The sequence below is a fragment of the Diadema antillarum genome, unplaced genomic scaffold, assembly GCF_040938485.1.
Source record: "Diadema antillarum isolate AM-2024a unplaced genomic scaffold, OU_Dant_1.0 seq00001830_RagTag, whole genome shotgun sequence".
Taxonomy (NCBI): Eukaryota; Metazoa; Echinodermata; class Echinoidea; order Diadematoida; family Diadematidae; genus Diadema; species Diadema antillarum.
The window spans coordinates 6,176-33,488 of NW_027272503.1; the positions used below are offsets into that span (position 1 = coordinate 6,176).

Consider the following 27,313-nt stretch of genomic DNA (forward strand, 5'->3'; position numbering starts at 1 on the left):
ACCAGAGCTGCCAACCTTTGGAAGCACAAATTAGTACTCAGCAGCTCCAAAATTCGTATTTTTCTACCAGAATTCTTATTTTTCAATCCCCCTCTTTTTGCTATTTTGAATTAAACTCGTCGACTTATGAGGCCTACAGGCTCTAAACATAAGGTTATGACACATGCCGAAGCATCGAGCTTGTCACCAGCACGATAAAGATGCCAAACTACGCAATGTTCAGCGTTGATTGATTGCTTTCTCGCAATAAATGTGTACAAGTGCAAGTATGTACCTCCAAAAACTTGCTGGGCTGATTATGGAAGCTTCCACTATCTAGCAGTGGACGTGGAATGCTTTCATCTTCTCAAGAGAGCTTCTTTGTGAGCGGATGCAATGCTCTGTTCCGTGTTTCCAATTATCGTTTACTATGAAAACATAATCATGCGTTGTTTTCAGGCTTTTTTCATTTTATTGGATTTTAAACATCAGTATTTTCCGAAGTATTCCAATTCCTTTTCCCCTGACTGGAATCGGAAAGTCTGCTATAACGATGATCGCAAAATGCCGCGCTGTGTGTGGAAGCGCCGATGTGCAAACACGTGGCTTCACTTTCAAGTTTAAAGGAATGCGCCATGTGCTCCTGCCTATAAGAGGTTACTGCAAGTTCGATGAATCGAATGCGCCATAGCTGAGCTGAGCTGAATGGCTTGTTTACGGTAAACATGCAGTTTACGTTCGATACGAAGAAATCATTACGTCTTTCACGAGGGAAAAACACACAAAACAAACGAACAAACAAAATACACCCACGAACGAATGTTGATAGCCAAAACTTTGAAAAGTAATACACAGTAAGTAGTTTTGATGAGCGTGAACTGAAATTGTCATTACACGTTGTATTTTGCTGTTTATATCACTGCTGCTTCTTGGTAGCACTGTAATGATGGCCATGGGAGAAATGAAGGGAGAATGTGACTTACCAGCACAGGTACATGTTTTACTACAATTATGTAGTTTTGGTATACAATCATTTATCATCCAAATGATGAGTGATTATCAAATGTCTTTTTAGAACATGAAGAAACATCTTTAAATGTTTAATGTTATAATGCCATATCAGTATCATTTTGACATCCATCTGCAATATTACAAGCCAGTTTCCAGTTGAATGTGCTACAATTGTACTCCATTATTATGAAGAAATGCAGATACATACCAGCTGTGTGGAGTCAAAAAGTCACAAACACAAATTATAAATAAAGCAGTGTTTTTAATATCATGGAATTAATTTCAGTCGTACTCTCTAAAAAAAATCGAGTGAAAATTTTCACTCTGAAAAGAGTGAATACAAAAAAGAGTGCATTTCGAGTGAAATTGGAGTGAATTTTGAGTGAAAATGCTCATTTTCACTCATTTTGGAGTGACGTCAGGGATCACTCGAAGATTTTGGAGTGATCCCTGACGTCACTCCAAAATGAGTGAAAATGAACATTTTCACTCAAAATTCACTCCAATTTCACTCGAAATTCACTCTTTTTTGTATTCACTCTTTTAAGAGTGAATATTTTCACTCGATTTTTTTTTAGAGAGTACATTTGTTGAAAGACATGCACGTTTTATACCTGTTTCAATTAATAGCACAATACATCAGAATTGCAAGTACACTGGTATCAGAAATGCCATTACAACACTAAACACCAGTATTAAGATGGTCATTTTCCCTTGACATCTGTGGTGGAAAGAAAAAGCAAATGTATTTCTCCATGCATGAAGTTTCGTTTCAAGTATGGTACATATATCTGTTTGTTTGAAAATGCACAGAGTGCAGACAAGACATACACTTGGGACCTGGTCTCTCATAACACAGCTACCAGAGTGATATTTCATTTCATTAATTGGATATAGAAAATAGTAAAGCCCTCTCTCGTTACCTTTCTCAGAATTACCGGACGAGAAACACATATTACTTTCATTTTGACAATCCTCGAAAAAATAGTACGATATCAAATAGTAAGGACCTCCCTCATCGCCTTGCTCAAAAAACCCGGACGAGAAACTACTTTCTTTTTTTACTTGGCCTTATATAAACCAGCACCGCATGCACACAAACATATAAGACGATTCTTCGCAAATGGAAATAATCCCTCGCAATCATTACAATTTATAGCCAAAATAATCAATACACAAATTCACGTGAACCTGTAACAATGATGAAATATGTACCGTGAGAAGGTAATAATCTTCCCTAATTTGCATAATAATTATGATTGCTGCCGTTACTTTTTAATTTTAGGTCTGATTTAGGGAAAACTTAAGCGCTTGTTTTGTTGTTATTCTACTCTATTTAAGCCAATTTGAACATAACTTTTAGTATTTTTCCATCTAAAACTATAATGTCTGCCAAATGATAGAGATGTAGATTATATTTTCTTTCATTATGGTAGGAACATGACATACACATCTATAAACTACCGCTCGCTCTCGTGTTCCTCATGAGAATAAGAGACAGCAACTGTTTCAGCTATTAGTTTCCTCCATACATGTACCCCTGTAGGGCCTACTCTATATGATAATCGGACTATCATTTAAGTCAGCTAGCAATGCGCATCATGTCATCGCCTACCTCATATACTGATAGTAGGCCTATCACATTTGTGGCAACAATAACTTATATGTATCATAAGTTTGTATCATCAGTGAAGTCTTGTCATATTATGTGCAGGCAGAGTAAAATTAATATCTATACTCCATATTCGGAAAAGGTGTTATAGGGGCCTAAATCATTTTCTGGGACGGAAATATATATAGTTTTCACAACTATGGTGTCATACCTGCATTAAACCCCTATTTTTTTTCTTCCCCCCTTCTTTTTGCTGGGTTCTTTTTGCTGAGTTCTTTCAAAACACGGGAAAGAAACAAGATGAAATGACAAAATCTCGGAGAAAATGTTGAAGATTTTTTTTTTCTTCCATAATAATATACATTTCGTAATCAACTCTTTTGCACATTTCGGAAAATGACCTTATTTTCTCAGTTGGTCAGGCGCTTCACTCGTTTCAAAGAGACATAATGCATATATAAGGTTGCCCGACGCTACAAATGGAATTCATGTTTGAACAGAGAATGACTTTGCATAAGACCAGATGACCAGAGAAGAAGCCTGTCAATCAACACTCCAGAAGCCTCCAGAAGCCTCTCAAGCAACACTCGGGGAAGCATCTATTCCATATGCATTGTATGCAGTAACAAACTATATATTTGCTTTAGTGTTTATTATGCGCATTGGGATGGATACTAACTAAATTGGTGACATGCATGTTGGCGATTTGAGTCTCCCAAGTCTTGCGCGGCTCCAGATGCCTCCGCGACTTCGCGGAGACCAAGTGGCGACCTACTCCGCGCCTGAAAGGACTTCTAGGAGACGTCGTGGCGACATCTCTGCGACTTCTAAGCAAATTATCATCTTATTTGGAGACATCTCTGAAGTCGCCTTCTTGGTGTGAAAGCAAGCCTTTTCTTCATGTGTTTGTGTGTGTGTTTGTGTGTGTGTTGGTTTTGTTGTTTTTGTTGTTGTTGTTGGTCTTTCGAGTTGCTCGAGTCGAGGGATTCTCGGCGTTAAGTCTTCCCCAGTGAGATGGGTTCTTTACCAATAGGTTGCTGGCGGATGTGCTGACAAGCACAATTAAGAATTGTATGAAGAATTATTACATCACGGCAGATCAATTCAAACCAACATACCGGTTTATATAGTAAATTTTCGGTTTTATTTTTCTGCTCACACACAAAGTCATACTAGGAAGTGTCTCATACCATCCCTGGAGCTTTGGAGATGATCCCTGAATGCCGATATCAAAAGAAGGTTCACACTTCATTGGCATCTTGGGATTGGTAGGAGGACTTATTAAGGCGCTTGCTCCAACCGGGGGCACGCATTGCCTCCTCAGACCTGCTGGTGTGCGGTTCATCTACTCGCTCTTCAACTGGACGGAAGTCGTCGTCGAGTGAAGCACTCACTTCGTCTTTCGTCTAAGCAAGTCCTGTATAACTGGTAAGACAAATTTCAGTGCATAAAGCTATGTATGACCAAGGAGGTTCAAGAGATGGAGTTCCAATTGACTATGATAATTCAAATAGTTGTAAATTTTCTATTGATTTACAATAAGAATTCCACAGGTGTTATTGTGAATTTGATGATCGGGGTTCAATTTCGCCTTCTTACTGAGCAATCTGAAGATTCGTTTTGAACGTTAATGTAATGTTGGTTATATTTTACTCGTTTGTCTATTAGATAAAAACAAATATCACTTAATGACAAAACATACAAAACAAAAGTCAATACCGTCCAGAAATATGTGCAAAGTATAAATCTGAGCTCCATCATGTGATAGGGTTTAAACTACCCTCCTGGAAAGCCGATTTTATCATACCTTTCCGCATGATTCACACAAATAAAACTGGATTTGGAAAAATTGTCAAGTACAGTTGTTTATAGCAAGATAAATAAGATTGGAGCCGAAAAGTATGTCTTATCGAGTAATTTTCATTTTTGCTAAATTTCTATTCGCCCATCCCTATATGTCTTTACCATTATAATAACACTTATCTTTTATGAGTAGGGATGATGAAAAGCAATAAGCATCAAAAAGACATATTTTCCTTTAATATTCAAGTAATTAGTGATTATGCAATGAGTCACGAGGTGATTGTCTTCGTATCTGTGCGGCGGATCCAGTTTGGCACACGCTTTTAATATTTTCGAGTGGCGGCATCGAACATGGATTCAAAGGAATGACAGTTGTGACTCCATTCTTTGAACCTCCTTGGTCTGACAAGGGAGGTGTTCATAGAGAAGTGTTATCAAAATAATCGAAAAAAGTACACGTTCTGAAAAAAAAAGTGACTAAAGAGGCTTTAAATTTTGAGGTCTTTTCAACTGCTTAATCTCACCAGGCTGTGGGCTGCAATTAATGGTACAGACAATAATCAAGATGTGAAACTCTGTAGCAACCTCACTAAAGAGATCATCAGATCAAATCGAAATTTTGCACTTTCCGTTTATAGCATATTCTTTTCATGACTAATGCTAACTCTCAAAGCAGCATCTTTTCCACTAGTTATCAGAGTTGAAAGAGGAGAGTGTGTACACGGGTTTGTAAGAAATGAAAAGGGGCCTCTTAACCATACATAACCATAATCACTCTATCCTACAAAAATATGTTCTACTAAAATGCTAAAAGTCATTTAGAATTATCTTGAAGAAGAAATGTTCTTTCAAAAAAAAGTCGACAACTTAAAATTGACAAGGTTGACCCATTTCGCCTACTTTGAGCCCTCAAATGTAATCAGGGTGTGCGAGTTTTTTGTTGGATTTGTGATGTAAGTCACCTATACTATTATTTTCTATGACATATTCGACGGAATTTGTGCTTTGTGGTGTTTTTTACAATGGTTGAAAAATTTGATTTTATTGAAAAAGGTTTAAACTTAATTGTACAAGTGCGAGCGGCGTATTATCAGATAGTCACACTCTATTAAAACCCTTTTCGATAGTCACACATTATCAAAACCCTTTTTGATAGTCACACTCTATTAAAACCCTCATGAAAATTGAATTGTGACATTATTGATAGCTATCTGCGATTGTCCTGAAAACTGCTGAAGCAGGGCGAGGGTTTGCATTTTTACATGATTCCTCAATCATTCCTCATTGTTACACCTTACCTGCCTTTGAATGATCCTGATTTTGAATGGACATGCTTCATGATCTTCTGCGGTTAATGCTCCGAATAGTGGCACCAGTAATATTCAACCAACTCAATATAAGTTTTACAAAAATGATAACAAAAGAATGGGGTCAAAATACATCGACATTATTGTAACGTGGCTTCATTGTCATAATGTCCGGGTAAAGTGCTGTGTGTGTGTGTGTGTGTGTGTGTGTGTGTGTGTGTATGTTTGTGTGCTTAACTCTAGCCTATGGAGTCATAGCGATGGGGGGGGGGGGGACGTGGCTTGTGATAGCATGGGGTGACACATTTTGCTCCTGCGACAATTACTCCAAGGATCTAGGATGAGAATAAGGGTTGTGACAGGATTTTAGGTTAAGTTTGATGTGAAGATTAAAATTAGGTTAAGGGTTAGGCCTATGCTTGTGGGTAAAATATATGTTTGGATTAGTGTGCAGATGTTTCATGAGAGCAATTGTCGCAGGAGCAAATGTCATGGAACCATAGCAGAGAGTGTTAGGAAATACAATGAATGCTGTGACTGTATTCTGATTAGCTGAGAGGTAAAAATATCCGGAAAACACTTCATGAAATGCCCACCTGAACAGCCTAAAACATCTGAGCTAAATACTTTAGCTAAATGATTACATTCTTTGTATTATTAAAAACAGACGAGACACAAAGTATTTCCTTGTAATATTATACACACAAAAAAAAAAAATTAAGCTTTGTCGTCATTTCCCTTTCCTATTCATACTTCTATTCGCTTTACAAAGTTTGAAAGATTTGGTGAGAGTGAAGAAAAATATGTTTTTATATTTTAGTAGATGTTGCTTTAGTGTTCATCATCTTCAATGAATTGTCTTCCTATTCGTCTTTCTACCTCTGACTTTTTATTTCCGGGTTATTCATATTCTTTGCTCTCCTGTCATAAACCTGACTTGCACACGCGAAAGCACACTTTCATTTTTGTTAAAGGACGTGCACGTATATTAGGGGCGCTTTTAAAGGGCATTAAACTATAATCAAATCACTGTGAAATAATTATTGACTTGAATTCACGTTAGCTCAGTTGCACGCGGCGGATGAAATATCTTTATGTCCTGCATATATCTCAGTTCGAGTGTGTCGAAAGGCACGTCTTACTGGATTTTCAACATTATACCAACCAAACAGAATTACCTCAGAAGGGTTTCTAGTTTTCCCACTTTTTCAAATGTATTGGAAACTAATTGTATATATTCAAATTTATGAAGTTCTTCCGTCGAGATGTTTTCATTGCAACTGATTGACAAATTGCCCTACATCGACGTAAATAAGCACTGAATTGATCAGTGTTTTAGTAGTAGCCATGGTAAAAAATCATGGGCGTACATACTCGAGCAGGATTCGAACCCACGACCTCCTGATCAGGAGGTCGTGAGTACGAATCCTGCCCGAGTATGTACGCCCATGATTTTTTTATCATGGCTACTACTAAAACACTGATCAATTCAGTGCTTATTTACGTCGATGTAGGGCAATTTGTCAATCAGTTGCAATAATTGTGTATAATTGCTAACTTTTCTTCTTCTAAATTATCTTGTTCTACAAAACTTTTAATCAAATATTTAGTTGGCGGTGTGTTATTTGTCCTCCCTAAAATGTAATTTCTTAACCAAAACTATTACATGATTATCTATTTAGCTTTTCCTTTGTCTGGTAAATTAATTAAAAAAACTCTTCCCAACTCAACTGTTGCAAATCAACATAATAATTACAACAACAAAAAATCCTAGCAAATTCATATGTATAAAATAAGCGCTTTCAAATCTCTTCCTCTTAATGGCAAAGGGGACATAGACTATCATTTACAAATTTAGATTTGTATGAGTAATGATTTGTAGCCACTATTCCACGCAATAATCTAAATTGAATATCTCTCAAAACAGAACTCAAGGACCATGCTACTTCTTGCTCTCATAAAAAAGGTTGATACCTTCGCTTCTTCACCAATTCAGCATAGGGCCGAGATATCTGTGGAGGTTATCTTATCCAGCAGAAGGATTTTCCTCACATTTCTCATAAAAGTAATTTCATCAACGCTTGTATCATTCTCTACATCTATGTTCTCTGTATTCCCTTTCCAATCAGCTGGAAGTGCTTCATATATTCTTCGAATACTCGAAACATCTGAATAATTAAGTCCTTTCTTGTAATAATCCATATATGGATATAACTCCGCATTCATATCCACTATGTGTTCCAATCTGAAACACTGTTTTGAAAAACACGTTGTGGCGGGTATTGATCGCTGACAAAGCCTATCGATCGGAAATAGCTATTTAAAGACGTGATCGATATATACCAGGCTCCGTAAGAATACTGAAAATGTACGTCGCCAAAACAAAGCTGGATAAAGGAATTTAATTTGCAAAGCGGTGCTACCAACCTTGAGTTTTTGTTGAGGAGTTTTGTGCGGGCCTGGATGGTTCTTACCTTATGAACAAACCAGAGAGAACCGTGGTCCAGACGTATCGACTTCTCAAACATTCATAAGACGTATGGATTAACTAGACGTATTGATCTGAGTCCATTTAGACGCAACACCCCTTTATTCAATAATCGTATGGAAGCATATAGTCCAAGGAGATTCATGAGAATGGAGTCACAACTCACGACGGTCCCATTTTTCTTTGAATCCATCTTCGATGCCGCCACACGAAAATGTTTAGAGCAAACAGGATCTGCCGCTCAGATAGCAAGACAACTGACTCGGTGATCACGCAACTCTCAAGAAGTCTTGTGCCGCGGACATTGTTTTTCTTTGGGTTTTTTTTTTCTTTTTACTTTTTGGCGTTTATATTTCTCCAATTCACAAATTGTCATTCCTTTAATTACATATACCAAGTAATAAATAATCTCACATCCGCATCTGGGAATCTACACCCTACAAGCAATGCTTCCATGTAGATTCCTCATATTTCACGTTTTATTGTCTTATAAGCTGTACTTGACAATTCATCCAGGCTTTTGTATTGTGATGTTTATGTTCGGTATATTTGTTGAAATGTGGAATATGAAACAATAAAAAACAAAACAAACAAAACAAAACAAACTCGCGTCTCATTGCATAATCACCAGCCACGGTTAACTAAGGATATTTTCTAATGGCAATTACTTTTCGCCATCCCTACTTATAAAAGGTAGGTGATTATCTGTAATAATGGTAAAGAAATGGGATGCGCGAATCGAAATTGCACAAAAAATGATTAGATAACAATGAAAATTCCTCGACTGGACACGCCGGGACACTAATCTGATACATCTCTTAAAAAAGAATTGTTCTTGAAGATTATTCCAGATCAGTTTAATTTGTGGGAATCCTACGGAAAGGAGGGTACAGGTTTAAACACATTCACATGATAAAGCTTTGATTCACTCTTTTGCACTTGTTGGGTATTCCATCTCATTAATAGATAAAAAAGCAAATATATCACAGCCTAGTATACATTACATTAACGTTTAAAACGAAATTTCAAATTGCTCAGCAAGACAAAGCGGCATCGAACCCCAATCATTAAAGGCACATAAACACCTGAGGAATTCTTTTGTTCATCAATAGAAAACTAATAATTGTTTTAATAATTACAGCCAGGTGGAACTCCATCTCTTGAACCACCTTAATTGTTCCGACGTCGCGCTCGCTTAGAACTTGGTGAGGGTTTTGCGCTCGGTGTTCATACTCTGTGCTTATACTCTGGAATATTATCTGTAGTAGAAGTCACGCCCCAGAAGCCCCGCCTATTTATGCGACGTATGGATATGTAAGAGCTTTCAGACAAAGCAAACGATCAAACAAACAAATAAACAAACAAACAAAAACCCCAAAACAAAAAGGTCATATGGGTATAGCATAATCGTCCAACACGATGCTCAAAACATCGTTCAAAGGTACTATTTACCATTGGGAGCACTGATTTTAAAAAGGTTCGAGACATCACATCTGATGCATAATATGTGCAGGTCAGTTGTATCACAAAGCATCCCATCATGGAAAAATTTCGCAATACAGCCTAAAATATGAAAATATCACTTTTTGGCATTAAACCATACAAAAGACGATTTAGTCTAGAAACATTTTTATTGTAAATATTGTTCCCATTTTATATATTTAACATTACTCAACATTAATTATGCTGATTCAGATTTTCACATTGGTTGTTTATATCCCTAACTCACATTTTGGAACTATTCTGAAGCACTAAAACTGGATTTTTGTTTCATCTGCAAATGGTAAATAATGCCCTTAATTAAAGAAAAAAGTGTTATATTGAATACTGATGTATCAATTTGCGAACATTCAGGCAGGAAATAAAAACCCGTGCTGTTATCCATACATCATAAGCCATACGTGGTAAAGCGATACGAGAACTCTCTCATCTGAAAGGGTGGTGAGGCCCACATTCGCTTAAGAAACCAAAATTCATGAAGTTGACAGTGTAAGAGGTGGGAATAGCCGCTACACAGAACAGTACAAAAGGTAAAAGGCGATCAACAACTTCGGCAATGTGAACTTAATATTGATAAATTCAAACTTTAGGGTGATTAGGCGATGACTGCTACCAAATTCAGCAGGAAAAAATGTCATGCCAAATTATCAAACACAAAGTTACATAACAATCAGCCTTCTCCGAAAGTCCATTTACAAGCATGAGCTTTGTTTTTACCGGCAGAAATATCTACCTTAAAGGAAAGTTGGATGAATTTCAGTGTATAAGACTCAGACACAAACATACGTACACAAACACACACTTTCTTCTTGTTGTCAATAATCTTTACTTATTTTTATTTTTTTGCATACAATCATCTTGAATGTATGCGCATAATATACATACACACATAATTATGCGGCATTATTGTGATTGACAATTGAACATGTGCTGTTTTGGCCTCCATAATCCCCAAGTGTCTGAGCAAGCAAATATGTTTGTTTGTGTGATGTTTGTTATCTAGGGGAAAACATGAAAACGTCTGGGAGATCGTTACCTATTTGTTATAGTACTATATTGATATTTTACTGGAAAATCAGGGGAAAGAGATAATCACTTCCTACACTCTAACAGAATATTCTTATTCTAAATAGTTATGGATTTATGTTCACCTATTCCCCATTTTGCCTTACTCACTAATTCATCTCTTGCCTCCACCCCCAATAAACTACTCTGACAAGGCAGGGGAATGTTGTGCAGCATTTGACATGTTCATGCAATGATTACAACCAGTGGAAAATGTTGATATAACAGACAAGAATAACGTCGTTTCGGCAATTGAAGAGAAAGAGGTTGAAACAGAAACACTATTTTGTGCTCTCTTGGAATAAAGAGAAATATTGTGTGTGTGTGTTTGTGTTTGTGTGTGTGTGTGTGAGAGAGAGATAGAGAAAGACTGTGATATAGATGGATAAATAAGAGAAGGATCATGATAGGGGAAGAGAGAGGCGTAAAGGAGATGAAAAAGATATATTTCTGAAAGATATTCAATTCAATTCAAATCAAACCTATTTTTATTTTGGACAGAGCATAATATCAATGACGCCCACTTCCCTCATTTCGTGACAAAGGATAGAACTTCAGTTATCAATCACTGTTCAAACTACCTGTTTGTCAGAAGAGCAGTAGTCCTATGTCCGTGAATCAATGATCCACGAGTGGTACAAATGAGGGGTCAGCAATTACTTCTAGTCGATCACTGCATTTCGAGCAAGAATCTTGATGACTATGGTCCAAATCCGAGGTCCTCTTATTCTACCAAATCTCTTTTTCAAGTCTTGGGGCTGGGATGGGAGGACTATATGTGGGCTTTGCAGATGTTGACTTAATGGCTTTTATATCTTTCCTCTCTTTGAGATCAAATTGCCTACAAGAATGGCTTCTTCAAAGAAGCGAAAGCTTGATGCCAACCAGCATACGCTTGTAAGCGAACACGCACTTGTTAAGCGCTACGAGAACGATGCTCGAAGAGCAGTGGAGAAGTACCAGACTCTCCGTGACCTGGACATCTTCGTGCTGGACAACTCGATCCGGGAGAGCACCGTAGGGCAACTGAGGGGCCACACCCTAGAAAACAAGTGGAAGATTTACAACGAGGTGAAGAAATGCGGCTTTAAGCACACCATCGTGGCCTCCTTCTCCCACATGACCCGCGTGGATGATGTCTTCATCATGCAGCTGAAGGAAAAGGGCGAGGATCCAGATGGCCTCTGGGCTTTCTCGGAAATCACAGAAAGTACGTACATCATCAGCTTCTAAAACTTCCAAAACATCATAAAAACAATGTTTTGAAGAAAAATGCTTCTCAATACAGAAGTGTTAAAGATACAAATCGATTATTCTAATCTCTACACGCGTTGAAAAGAGAACAGGTCTAGGGGACTGTTTCTGACAGTGGGTTTGGTATCAAAACGACAGAGAGAGAGAGAGAGAGAGAAAAGATCCACCACCTTTTCTCAATATTGGTGTAGTAATACAATGCTGATGTATCATTTCACGCCACCAGGAGTAGAAATGACCATTTATCAATATTAGGACAACATGCAATCAGCTTTAATGGGTAAATCACTATACGGTATAGATATGACCAGATTTCTCTATGGGAAGAGGAAGAACTGGTCACTTTTTAAGAATGAGACATTGTTTACTATGTTATTGCTTGCATCAACTCTCGAAAAATACATAAGCACAAGTTTCCAATTTGAAAGTAATGCTCACTTTGGTGTCGTGTCTTAATCAACAGGTACGAAGGGCAAGGTACCCGACTTCGAGAATGTACCGGTAGGTATCAGGAAACTAAAACCAGCTGGCCTCTACAGCGTAATCTTTGAAGTCGATCTTGGTGATACAGTCTACGATTTCACCAAGTTTTCCATAGATGACATGTGTCAGTTGCTCAGCAAATGGAACGACTGGTGTTTCGACAATCTCAGCCCGAAGGCAAAGGTGATGTTCAGCTTCCGCGACTTACCCGACGTCATGCCCGAAGACAGCGACCGAGTGTTCAAGGTCACCAATTTCCTGGCCAAGCTTCCGCCAAGTCGACGTCCCTTTGGTATGATGTTTGAGGAGCCAAGGGGAAAGTCCGTTCCGGAGGAGTGCGGCATGTGGGCCAAGTACATCCGGATGGTCATGGACGCCAATGACTGGAAAGGCCACTTGCTCGCTCACGTCCACGAGAAGTTTGGCCTCTGTGATATGACAGCACTACAGGTGAGTCAACATTGCCAAGGCATTTTCACCGTGAGGTAGCAGAGTAAAACGTAGTGAACCTCGGAGGATCCGTTGAGAAAAGACCTACTCATTAAAGCTAGCAACACTTCCCCTTGCCCCCTCCCCCTTAAAAAACAACGAAAAAACTTCAAGTAACGATTAAGGTTGGCGAGTAGGTTGGTTATGAAGCTGAAAGTAGAATGAACAAAAAACGGGGTCATCCCACAAGACCGACACCCATGAGTAATACAGTCCACGAGTCCTACAGCCCTCGAGTTAGACACAAGGCAAATGCAGCCCCCGAGACCGACACAAGGTAAAAATAACCCACGAGTTCGACAAATACAACACGGGGTTTAATGTGTCGGTTTGGTGGGCTTTGTTTGCTTAGTGTCAAACTCATGGGCCGTATGACTCGTAGGTGTCGGTCTCATGCACCCGAAAACGGCATCACAAGCACAACGAACTTGGTCACAAAAATATTTTCTCGCCGTTGAGTAACGTTTATAATATCGTTGTATTCCACAACCTTATTACTGTGTTTTGTTCGCCGTATGGCACAGATGTCTGGATACGAATTGTCAATAGATAGAAATTACCAACCCTCCCCCCCCCCCCCACCCCATTGTGTCGCCATGACCTTCGTATTGGAATGAAGTTCGCTGCTTCACGCGTGTATTCTTACAAATCACACAAGAGTTTACGAGTGATGATGAAAAAGAGCCAAGTACCTGAGCACATTTAGGTTTAAAAACGATCTAGAATGGTGAATCGTCCTCAAGTGCATAGAAGCGGTAAATGGTGACTCATCTTATTCCGTGAATTGTTTGCGTTTCAGATTCTGATGGATGGCGCTGATGGCGTCTGGGCCAGTGTCTGTGCTGAGGGTGCTTCCATGGGTAACGCCCCATCCTGTGTAACCCTCCTGAACCTCATCCGTCTTGGCAACAAGAAGGTATTGAAGAAATTTAACTGCACCTACCTGCGACAAGCCGCTATTAATGTGACCAGGATCACCACGGGAATGGATCCCCACATCAAACAACCAGTCTTTGGTGCTAGAGCTGTAGACTTCGTCTTCGATCTCAAGCCCGAGGAGTTCGACTTCGCAACCTTCTTTGGTGAGGAAGCTCCCGTTCGCATCACTACCATGGCCAGCAAGGAGATGATCCAAAAGCGACTTGTCGATCTCTTTGGAAAAGACCCACAGTTTAGCTTGGATCTGGCATACAAAATGAAGGAGCTCATCCTTGCAGATCTTCGGAGTGGCAGGTGAGAAAATAATGCCGATTTATTTTTAATCCAGCTCTGCTTCTTCGACTTCTACTTCAAATCAATTGCCCTTTAAAGAAAAATTGCAGCTGAACTACAATGTATGTAGGTTCGTGGACTCGCCATATGAAAATGTAACATTATTAACATCAGATTAAAATCGATAAATCACGTTCTGAAATGCATCCCTTTGTTTTACTTTACTGCTGAAAAGGACAACTACCTATTGTCGCTGGCATAATTATTAAAAACCCAATGTGCTTTGCCTAAGTCCGTAAGATCTGAACAATCAACTGCAATCTCATTTTATTTTCATTATTCTTACCATTATGTAAACAAGATATAAACGTAGCGCGGAAGGACTGAAATGTAGGTCTTGTTCCATACATTTGCAAATTTGCATAGCTTTTGAATGAAGTGTAACAAAGATGAACTTGACTCAGCGGGTGTCGTCGCAATTTATGCATATCATGATTTCTTTCCTTTCATTGTGTAATGGTTCAGGAAGGAGGAATACATGAGCATGGTGGGACTGGCCTTGCTGCTCGATCGAGCCGGCGGAAAGTTGAACGTCCGAATGCGAGACGCCATCGAAAACTTCAAGCTGAAGGCACCACATGCCCAGTCCTTGATGGCAGAAATTCGTGAAACGTGGGACGAGTGGGACTTGAAGGACAGGAAGAAGAGGGACAACATGCTCGAGTTCGACTCCTTCTACAACGGCTTCATGGCGCCCTACTTCTCCTGCTACCGCTGCTGGGACAGCAAGAAAGCGCTCTCGGCCATCGATATGGACAACGATGGCGCGGTGGATTGGAACGAGTTCGAGACTTACCTGAAGTGGGCGCTTCATCAATATCCAAACATCAAGGATGCAGACGAGCTCCTGGATGTTGCCTTCCGGAAGGGAATCATCCCAGCGATGCGGGATGAGTACATAAAGAAATTTCCCTTATGGTGGAGGAGATAAGCTCGCAGAAATTAGACAGACAGCAAGCGATACTTTACTTTCTTTCAATTAAGTTGCTTTTACGGTAAATATAAACGTATACGGCAAAGATTTTGAATCTTAATTCATGGTTAATTTGGGGTCTTTTCGTGTCCATTCTGGTTAATTTTATGTTTATTTTGTTAGTATATCATCAGCGCGATAGTACAGAAGATGAGATGTGATATGCCTGCTTCTATGGACTCATGATTACCTACACTTATGTTTGAGCTTATGGTTTTGCGTAAATATTTCGCAAAGGAACCAACGTGTTAGTATATTAGAATGCTGTGTGCGTGATTTTGTGTGAACTAACAAAGATTTACATTTATACATGGAATATTGACCATAGTTACTAGAAAGTGAACACAAACAGATTATTTAAGAAGTTTCTTAGGGGGTTTTGTTGTCATCTTCAAATGACAAACAGCTACGAGCTTCTCCCGCTCAAACGTGACTAACAAATTCTCTTAGATGGAGCCCCGCAGACAGTTTTATCTACTAAATTATGATCTATGAAGCCATACTGTAAACAAGACTTGGTTAATGGCATCACAAGGTAGGGTCGACATAAGCGGTGGCTCAGGGCCATATAAATCGATGTCGGACCACCAATATGCAAAAATGATTACTCTTGATGGGGTAATTTGGCAACTAAGATTCCAGTGTACAGAACCACTTATAGCAATCACTTTAAAGCCCTTAGGATTTCATGAAGAATCAGAGAATTATCACAAAGACATATCATGCATTTTCGAGTCTTAGTTATTGTTGCGACCACCAGCATCACACTGTGAGCATGGATTTCTATGCATCAACTTCTCAGAGATTGATGTGATAAAAAAATATGTTTTCCTTGATTAAGTCATGTCTGTTTCCATATAGGCTGCGTATGTCCTTACGATCATAAACATAATGTACCATGCTCTTTAATTGATTGTCATTGCTTTTTCACTCACAGGTGATTGTGTTCAACAAACAAACGAACAATAACTACCAAAAAAGTAAAAAGTAGGACAAATCTTCAAACACATAGCTTAGGTAATCATATTAACGATGAGTGGTATATGGTATACTTAGACAAGATGGACCTACGGGTACATGTATTAACAGCGCAGTGTTGGTTCTCATTAGAGTCCTTTGACAGGACGGGTATTGACTGCCTGTGTTGACTGCAAGTTTGCATAGGTATTATGTAAAAATCATATTTTCATGTAAGAGGATACTTTATACAAGACACACAGTAAGCAAAACCCGTTTACGAATTTACAGAATGAGGTCTGAGAAACCTGTTTCATCTTTGTTGGATTTTTTTTTTCCCGGTGGACTTATTTTCTCCTTCTCATAAGATGTTTAATTCGAGTGAACGTGTACTTAATTAAAAGCAATTAAAAAAAGCTTGAAGTTTTCCGTGCTGTCCAGAGATATGAGTTTGTCATTTTGAGATCTGTATCATGTTGTCAGTTTTCATCCTTATCAAGTTGAGATAAACAAATAACCAAACAAGCAGAGATTTCGTATTCTTTATTTTGTCCGTTGCTGAATATTCCATAACATATCTTGCATGTGACTAGACATAATATTTGCCTCATTTCGTTTGTGTGTGTGTGTGTGTGTGTGTGTGTGTGTAGGTAAATAAGGGGGTCACTCCACTAGACCGACACCCACGAGAGTCATCCACTAGTTCGACACTGAAAACGGTTCCATGAGTCATACACTTCACGAGTCATACAGCCTATGAGTTCGACACTAGAGGTAAAAACAGCCCACGAGTTCGACAGATAAAACACGGCGCTTAATGTGTCGGTCTCGTGGGCCTTGTTAGCTTAGTGTCGAACCGACTCGTGAGCTGTATTACCCATGGGCTGTATGACTTGTGAGCTGTATGACTCGTGGACTGTATGATTCATGGATGTCGGGTCTCGTGACGTGCTCCCAAAAATGCATGTCGTAATAGGAGCAACACATTAGCCAGGATTCAAAAACAGGACATTCCTTTATAAATATCAAGTCTTAAATGACAACACTATCGTAACCATGGAAAGTAGATTATTCAATTTCTAAATCCTGAAATGTCCAGTAGCGATGTTTTTTTTTTCCGGTGAAGTTCTGGAGTCTCAGTTTAACTGCTCAAAAGGGCTCAATGATTATAGTCATGCTGCCTGGAAGAAGGTTACCACTGGTAAGTGACCGTACGACGAAATCTAATTTTCTTCCTTTTTATACATAGTCGAGTAATTACACGTACCCTCAGAGGAATGCGATATACATGTGAATTAATTAAACAAGTAATTAACGAGGAAAAGAATTCACAAATCGACGTGGAGATGCCCGAAAGAAGACATGAATGACAACAATTATACTAACTTAGCTGAATGAAATACATATTTTGTCATGAATATTTCAACAGCAGATTATTTTTTCCAAAAAAAAAAGAAAAAGACAAGAGAAGACCCCTTAAGAAATCATAACATCAAGAAAGTGAATTTTGTGTGATTTTTTTTTTTTTTTTGCTGTTACGGTTGTGTTGTGTTGTGTTGTGTTGTGTTGTGTTTTGTTTTTTGTTTTTGTTTTTGATTTTGCTCACCTGAGGGGGAAAAGGGCTCAAGTGAGCTATTATGATCATTAAATGCGTCCATTGTGCGTCGTGATAAGCTTAAAAGAAAAAAAAAAACTTGTTTCACTTCTTCTTGAAAACGCCATGACGAATTTTCACCAAACTTGACAAACTTATGGTACAATGTAATAGTCTGCAATAACATGAATAATGTGTGAAACTTGCGATAGGGCGGTGAGATAGCTCAGTCGGTAGCGCGTCTGTAGCATGACCTCTATATAACCCCGCCCCCTTTATACCGGGTGTCCCCCAAAAAGCGGAACGGTGGATTTTCAGTACCTTGCGTTCTAAAAGTGATATATTTTTTGACATCATTAGAAAGAGCATCTTCCGCAGAAGACCATGATACCCAAATCATTAAATTTGGTTCAGGACTTTTTATTCTACGCCAATATCTGTAAATGCAGTCATTTTCATTTTTTTTTTTGCGACTTATGAGATAATAATTTGGGTGCGACACGCGTCCCATACGGTTAATATTGTGTAAAGCTCGGTGATCCATGTCAGCAAAAGATACAGTTTTCACATTGGGCACGGGCCAGGAAAAAGCAGTGTGTGTGTGTGTGTGTGTGTGTGTGCGCGCCCCCAATATGAAAGCAGTATCTTTCGTTGATAGGGATCAACGAGCTTACACAATTCACCGTATGGAACGCGTGTCGCACCCAAATTATTATCTCATAAGTCGCAAAAAATTGAAAATGACTGCATTTACAGAAATTGGCGTAGAATAAAAAGTACTGAACCAAATTTAATGACTTTGGTGTCATGGTCTTTTGCGGAAGATGCTTTTTCTAATGATGTCAAAAAATATATCACTTTTAGAACGCAAGGTACTGAAAATCCACCGTTCCGCTTTTTTTGGGACACCAGGTATATATACATACATACATATTGAATATCCGATATCGAAGTGGAACATTCGGCAGTGACAGGAGAGGGTGTGGAAAGTGGGTTTCCCCGACCCCAGACGATCCACGATTTCCAAGATTTGATATAGTGCACACTTTGGGTGAAAGATTTGAACAGTTTTCGATGGAAAACAGCAAGACGATACGTTGGCTATTCATCCAAGTTGTACCCCGGTTTACAGTCATGCGATCTGCACACATCGTGGCAAAACGTTCAGCCATATCTATTTATGTATCTATTTATTTATCTATTCAGTCTTCTTTGAAAACAGGGTAGTTTTTTCAGAGCCAAAAGGCCTGCTTTTAAAAAGAGCCCTGTTAACATTTATATACAATTACACATCGAAACATATATTTGCATAAGTGTAAACAAAAAAGTAATTACATCAAAACCAAAATATACCAAGTCAAACACAATAACAGCTAAACAGGAAACAAACAAACAAAAACAATTAAACTAAGCTCATAACAGAACAATATGCTACATAACTAGACAGGGTAACCAACGTGCCACATAACAGTTGTGGCTTTAGTTGGTGCGCAAAGCTGTAAGATTGAATAAACCAGTATTTTTTTTTTTTTTGGATTTTTGGGGCCTGATGTTACCATCATAATTTGATGAGAGGTGGCCCAGACTACCAAATTGTAAACCATAATCAAAATAACTTATATACTGTATGCATATACAAAATAACGAATATAATTTCTTACAACAAACTAATTAGATACGAATTAACACAATTCTTAAATCTGTCCATATTTCGAGCTAGAGGAAATATGCTGTTGTGAAGTGAGTTGCACAGCCAAGTTAAATCTTCACTTACAAGTTGATTGATTGTATTTGGGTTTTAACAGAGATGAGTGTTGTTAAAAGGTGAATGATGAGACTCTTTCTATATACAGGGTCAATTACACTCAGCTGTAAACATTTGCTGTCTGGTAATTCGCTAGGGTAAAATATTGATTTCATGGCCTTCTGAAACAACAGTGTCAACGCTACAAGGAAGGTTTACATGAGATGACTGAGTCTACGTCATTATTATCATGTCTGATATTTTCTACCTTTTTTCTATATTACAATGGACCATTTTCAGCAATACCTGCGATAAGAAGATCATCTTTTACGCGCCTGCTATTCTAACAGAGCTTATAGTTCAAAACATTCAGCAATACAGTGGACTAAATTATTGCTTATTATGAACAAATTCATAAAACACTTCAACATCGAATATATACTTTGTGCATTTTTTTTTTTTGGGGGGGGGATCTAACTATCGCTTTTCCCTTATCAGTTGATCGGTAAGAATGATTGCATATAAACTGTATAAACTGTAACATTTCATCGATTTGTATTTTTTTATTTCTGTTATGAAGAGTGGAATGACACAGACAGTAAACACACAATCGTACAGAGTTGTGGTGGGAGTGATAAAACACTCCCAGACTCTTCTAAACCGTTTGTGAGCTTCAATTGCCGATTAACACAGAAGACCAAGCGTTATACACACTGCTAACACACCCTATAGCATAACAGCGGTTGATATGTGAGTTATATTAAATAATTCCGTTGCTCTGTGGTTGGTTTTACCCTAATATAGTAGGAACATTATGAAGTCAATAATGTGCCAGTCATATGTTAAGATTGCTATATGAACTTAATGATACCTCACAGTGAAGACATGGGGGGGGGGGGGGGGGGGCTGTTCGTTATTCCGAAGGTTCGTTAATCCGAAACACACAAATTCCCTATACCTAGAGGTTCGTTAATCCGAAAATGAAAAAAAAAAATTGTTCGTTAATCCGAACATTTGTGACGTTATTCCAAAGGTTAGTTAATCCGAAAATAGAATAGGGTTCGCTATTCCGAGTGTTCGTTTATCCGAAAATGAAATAGGGAGGCGTTATTCCGAAGGTTCGTTAATACGAAAATGTAATAGGGTTCGTTATTCCGAAGGTACGCTGATCCGAAATGATATAGGGTCCGTAACAAACCTTCAAAATAACGATCGTTGTTTCATTTTCGGATTAACGAACCTTCGGAATAACGAATCTTCGGAATAACGAGCTGTAACCGGATAGCTCCCAATGCCCAAGTCACACAGTTGCTCAAACAATGCTCTGCGTCTGGCGTTGCATAGTAGAGGGGGAGGGAGGGATTTGACAGAATAGACCAACATAAACCAGCAGAGCTTGTATGGGATGAATACTTCCCATTGACTTGTATGCATGGCTCACACGTGTAAATATTTCTCCATAGAGACGTGTTTAAAAATTCAAAATTCAAAAAATTCTATAGAATAGCTGGGGAAAATGAGTTGTTTCATCTTCACTAACCTGGATAAGTGAGATATACCCTTTCATCCATGAAATTTCCAGCTGAAACTCTGTTCAAGGGTTCGCAAAGGCAGACTACGAGTTCTTTTCACTCAAAAAAATCACCTATTTTCTGTACGTGCACCTAAATATAGTCCCTTCAAATTCCATGAGAAAAGCTTTCATCTTCCAACCAAAATGCAGTTTGTAGAGGAGTTCATTCTCAATATCTGCAGCTATTCAGTCTTTTGTCAAGCTGCATTTCTGATTTTAATCAATCTTTTCTTCATTTGTTTTTGTGAAGGGGTCAGGGACATTCCATTTAATTTACAGGTGTGAGCCCTATAAACCTCCATACAAAATTACAAAGAAATCCATCAAGGTTTGTGGCCGCTGGAGTGCACGCAAGAATGTGACGAGGCAGCGGCGTAACGCTGCTGAATCCAAAGTATCCTCCTGCGTGCATACATGCCGGAGGATACAATTAAAGTGGGAAACGCTCGGGAAGTCTTAAACAGTCATGTTGAGTTGGGGTTAGGCTTTGCAAATACTAGCAGACCAACTGACATTGTTATGCAGGACTATTGCACATTCAATTCTCTTTTCATATGATTTGTACAAAAAGAATATTGCAGCAGAAATTGCAAAGCTCTATCAAACACCTTGACAATGCTAAAACACAAGAGCGTATAATGCCGACGCCCCTTTTTAAATAATTCTCTGCATCAGCCTGACATAAATATGATCACCGTCGGCGACAGCTGTAAATAGACCCCTGTCAAATATTATTAGGGATGCGATAAGTATACGATATCACAAATAAGAAGAATTGTGAAAGGAAAAAGAGATAGCTGTAATAATATCAAAAGCTACAGACACAGCTACAGGACATTACAACTGAACATTGCAGACATACGTGTAACTCTAACTGCATCAGGGCCCACGAGAAAATGTTGAAATAAGGGTTTTCCCGCTCTTTTTTGTGTGTGTGTCATTCAATTTCTTGTTCAAAACACTCAAATTCACGAAAGTTGTTGTGATCGCTTTATTCAAATCTTCATTCATATTCGTTTTCGTTCGTTCATATTATTCGTTATTTGTGCAATAGGCATGTCAAAAAATATACTAGGAGCATATTATGATGTAAGGTTAGAGCATTCAAATTCATTCTGTCTCATTCAAATTTCTTATCCTTGCAAAATCATTGTTAAATGACTCTTCCAAACTTAGAATTAGTGGAAAGCAAAAATTAAAGCTTTCAAATCAGCTTTTCTTGCATTCGAATTTGTTTCCGTGCAAAAAAAAAAAAAAAAAAAACCACATCACAAATTGGTAACATATCAATAACTGAATAGGTGATGGTGCCAATTTTAGGGCAACTTCAGCCTTAGATTATAAATTAGGGGATCTCAAGTGAATTTTGGCCAGTTATCGATTAGTACTAAGAATATCTAAGATAAAATGAAAGACAATGACGTTATGGATATTAAAAAAAAATTGAACACTCGTGGATCGAAATGATCACTTGCACTTACATTGACAAAATATTAGAAGCTTTATTTAATATATTTTGCCCCCCCCCAAAAAAAATGATTTTATCGATTAGTCTTAAAATCATTCAAATCACTTTAAATGAATGGCGCGTTTGCCAAAGTCTCGCTCCATTTTCTAAACTGTCATTTCGTTCCATGCAAAGATAATATCTGAAATTCTATCAGAATTTCTACGCAAAACTAATGCACAAATTTACGATGATTTTTCTGCACCAAACTTATGCTAGAATTTCCTTTGTATTTTGCATAAGATTATCGCTCGAATTCACTGGTCAATTTATGCACAAAACTAACGTTCAAAATCGCTGTGTATTTTTGCAGAAACTTATAGCAAAATTTCTGCACAGAACCAACGCTCGAATTCACAGCTGAATTTCTCATCACAACGTATGCTCGAATTCCCAGTGAATTTCTGATATCAGATATTCGAATTAGTGATACTATACATAATTCAGTTTGTGTTAAGTGTAATTCGAACTTTTAGATATCACAAATAAGATAAGAGAGTGGAAAAAAATGAGATAATCACAAACTCAAATTTATCTCAAGAATTTAATTTGTAATAAGATATCACGAATTTTCCTTGGTTTATCACGTAAAGCCTACTTTTATATTTAAAAAAAAAATCGAATTTGTGATATCACAATAATTCTCACAAAATGTAACTCGTGATATCAGAAAATTTAAAAGGTAAAACAGCTTGCCGTATGCATGAAATTTGAAACCGTACAGTTGGCCTACTTGAGCGAATGTGAAAGAAAGAACGCTAATTTGAAATCTCCTTTAAACAAATCCAATGCGGATAAAGAGAAATTGTCTGCCCTTATTAAAGTAAAATAATTTGTCGATAAACGACTTTCGATGTTCGTGAATCAACTCGAGTGTCTCCAGGTAAATAGCAACCTCTTGATTTAAAATTTGAAAGACCGTTATCAATCAATAGACGACAGTGTCTGAATTCGAATGCGTCTACATAAATTTGAGTGACACAAATATGAAATTGAATGGGAAAACATACAATAGTAGGCCCTTACCGAAGTTCAGTGCCACGTTATAATGTGCACAGTGATTAGTAAAATAGATAGAATGTTAGACGCTTCTGACGTAAAGGAAGAATGCTATGGAATTGAACAGTTTCAAAGTAGTAGTTTCAAAGTAGGAACTTGTTTGGTCACAACCGTAAGCAAATTACTTGCGGTTCACCTCTCTGGTAATGTCATTGGCCTATTCACAAACTTTTGATAATTTTAAGCACAAAAATATCACAGAAAATATCAGATTCAGGCAGATAATACCGCAACGATAACATCCTTTTCATTAAAGTTCTAAGCCCTCCATGGTAACTGCAAATAAAGGAATATGAATAAAAAGCAGGGAATTGAACTTCTGCACATTCAAGGCAGGGGCAGTGGAACATCCTTGTTTGTTTGTTTGTTTGTTTGTTTGTTTGTTTTGTGGGGATGCGGGCCTTGTGCAAGAAGGATCAATAAAGATAATACACCAATTATACAACCCTTTTCCTTAAAGTCCTAAGCCACTTCATGCTATTGCAAATAAAAGAATAAGAATGAAAAATGAATGGAACCTACCCACATTCAATGTAGGGGCCACGGACCTTTTCTATTCTTTTTTTTTTCTTTCTTTCTTTATTTCTTTCTTTCCTTCTTTTTTTTTTGGGGGGGGGGAGATCGGTTCACTGTACAAAGTGTATCAAAAAAAAAGGTAATCCAACTTTAGAGGGCTGCCATTTCTTAATTGCCAATTTATGAAGAGCACAATGTTGGTTGTAAGGACAGGGGGACTCTTCCTCTTTCCATTGATGCCTGATTATGTTGACAATTGTCATGCATGACTGAGCACATGGACTTTAAAGACAACAATGACTAATTGCACTTTTTCCAAGTTTGCGTGCTATTGTGAAGGAACAATGCATATCTCACCGCATGGATGAGATCTGTCAATGAAAGTTGCCAAATAGGCCAGCCTGGACTGTGTGCAGGAGGTAGGCTGCTGTCTTCTGTATGATGTTCAACGTTTGGATGCGCTGAAAATCTAAAAATACAGACGAAAACGTAACGGAATTAAAGGATGACGACTAGAAGTAAACCGATAAGTTCCAGCATGGAAATGGGCCATTGGCTAATCGAGTACAAGTAAATATGGGGAGCATCTCCAGTATACGACATGACCAAGGAGACCCTCATCACAGGTAATCAACCAAATGTAATATCTCAATTATTCATCAATCCGTGAGAAATACAGCAAGGTGGTTAGACGCTTAAAGGGACATTCCAGACGATATTCATCATTTTACATCATGTCGACAACACCATGTATAGATATGTGAAATTTGTTGTGGTTTTTCAGCAGAGAAACGATACTTCTGAAAAACCTCAAACAAATTACACTGAACAAGGATGATGACAAAGGAGGCTCACATGTTTAAGAAATGTAGCAGTATAATTCCATTACAATACCGCTTGCTTGCGGGTTCACCTGTATATAATATAATTTATGCATGCCTTCTTCTTTTGTTCTGTTTCCTTGAGCCCCAAGTCATGCATTCTTATGGTGACTCTGCCAGGTCACCATCCTTGTTCATTGCAATTTGTTCTATAATTGTGAAAATATTCTTATTCTTCATCCCAATTATCATAAATTGTGAAACTCTGTAGCCTGTATAACTAATTTGTAGTTGTCCAAACATGTAAAAATCTGGAAATCATCCGGAGGTCTCCTTTAACTAGTTTCCAAGAGACATAACGTATAATGTTGTCCGACGTAACAAATTATGACATTCCAGTTCAAACAAAGAATTAATTTGCATAGACCAGGTAAACAGAGAAAAAAAAGCTTCTCGACAATGTCGACCAAGAATCGCGGAAAATCATTCGATATATTATATATATATATATATATATATATATATATATACACTTAGCAAAAAAAGTAAGTTCCCCCTAGCATTTGTGGACATATCTCAAAAAGTATTCGACCGATTTTCATAATTCAAACGGAAATGGATAAAGAATTTTATTACTCATAACATGAGTGGTAGATAATTACCACCAGATATCATTATTGGTGTGAAAAAAAAAATGCATTTTATGTCAAAATGCATGGAAACAAAAGTTGCACTTTCGTGATTTGCAATGACTTTTACACAAATAATCAAACAATCACTCATGATTCTGAACATTTAAGCATGGGTTATTGCATATTTCTCTATCTCTTTCTTTTCATGAGCATACAGTGAAGTATTTGATAATTGATAATGTCCACCATTCGCAATGACCAGCCGGCATCTCCTCCTCATACTATTAACTAAAGTTTGTACTCGGCGCTGCTCAATGTTGGTCTATGCTCTCTGCAAGATGCGCTGAAATTCTTGCAGTGAAGTGTCATCTTTCAACTTCTTGCTCGCTTTTCACTTAATGATATCCCAAAGATTCTCTACTGGATTACAGTCAGGGGATCTTGCAGGCCACTCCATACGTTCGATGCCATTTCCCTCAACAAACTGATCTACAACTTAAGAGCATGATGCAAAATGCCCACTGGCACATTGATGTGATCAACCTAAATTGGAATTACAAATCACATGGTTTCTACCAATATTTTCATATTGAGAAGGCCTATTGTTCAAAAAGTATGCATATCATCTGTTTAATAGGGAAGCACATTGTACCTGAAGAAATTCCTGAGAATTACATAATTTGAAAAGATCATTTGCTAACCTACATAGGAAATGAATACAATATGCTTCCTATGGCCTAAAGTGCAACCTTTTTTCCCATGCATTTTGACATAAAATGGGTTTTTTTACACCAATAATGATATCTGGTGGCAATGATATGCCATTCATGTTATGAGTAATGAAATTTCCTATCCATTCCCATTCGAATTATGAACATCCGTAAAATACATTCTGAGATATATCCAAAAATGTTAGGGGGGAACTTACTTTTTTTGCTGAGTGTATATATATATATTTATATATATGTATATACATATGTATATATATATATATATATATATATATATATATATATTATATGGATTTTATGAACCAACTTGCCTGTTATGGCAAATTACTTTTTTAACATTTCTTTGGCTCATATATAAGTCAAACTACGAAATATGCCAGTTCGCAGTTCCACTTTGCGCATGAGCAGAAAAAGGTTATTCGTACCAACGGGCGCATTGGTTTTTAAATTCACTGAGATAGCATTGTGATGGAATGATTATTCATACAATCCTTACAAATGGTGCTTGCCAGCACATCCACCTGACAGAAAAAGAAATTGGTATTTGGCAATATCAAAAGAGAGATTGTTAATACAGTCAGTGCAAAGTAATGAAATGGATGCTTTTCGAAGTGTTATTTGACGGATCATTCTGGCCATCTGGTCTACACAAGTTCATTCTTTGTTTGAACAGGATTGATGAATCCCATAAATTGTTATGTAAAGCGTATGCGAGTGTTGTGCCCCTAACCGTCTGAGAAAAAAAGAAACCAGTGTGCCCAAGAGCTTACTCCGAACTGGCTTATAGCTTGTACCATTCCTGGGGCTTTGGAGATGATCCCTGAATGGTGATATTCCCACCTTCAACAGAGAATTCCCACCTACTTGCATCTGGGGAGAGGTAGGTGGACGCTTGTAAAAGCGCTGGCTCCAACCGCGGGTACGCATTGCCTTCTCAGACCTG

At 38.0% G+C, this 27,313-nt stretch overlaps 1 protein-coding gene across 1 annotated transcript; it reads left to right on the forward strand.

Annotated features, from left to right (window-relative positions):
- Positions 1 to 11,614: 11,614 nt before the first annotated feature.
- Positions 11,615 to 15,194, forward strand: LOC139712621 (uncharacterized). Its single transcript, XM_071624431.1, has 4 exons — positions 11,615 to 11,975; positions 12,483 to 12,952; positions 13,791 to 14,224; positions 14,729 to 15,194. The coding sequence occupies exons 1-4, from the start codon at positions 11,615 to 11,617 to the stop codon at positions 15,192 to 15,194; spliced, it is 1,731 nt and encodes a 576-aa protein (XP_071480532.1).
- The last annotated feature ends 12,119 nt before the right edge of the window (positions 15,195 to 27,313 follow it).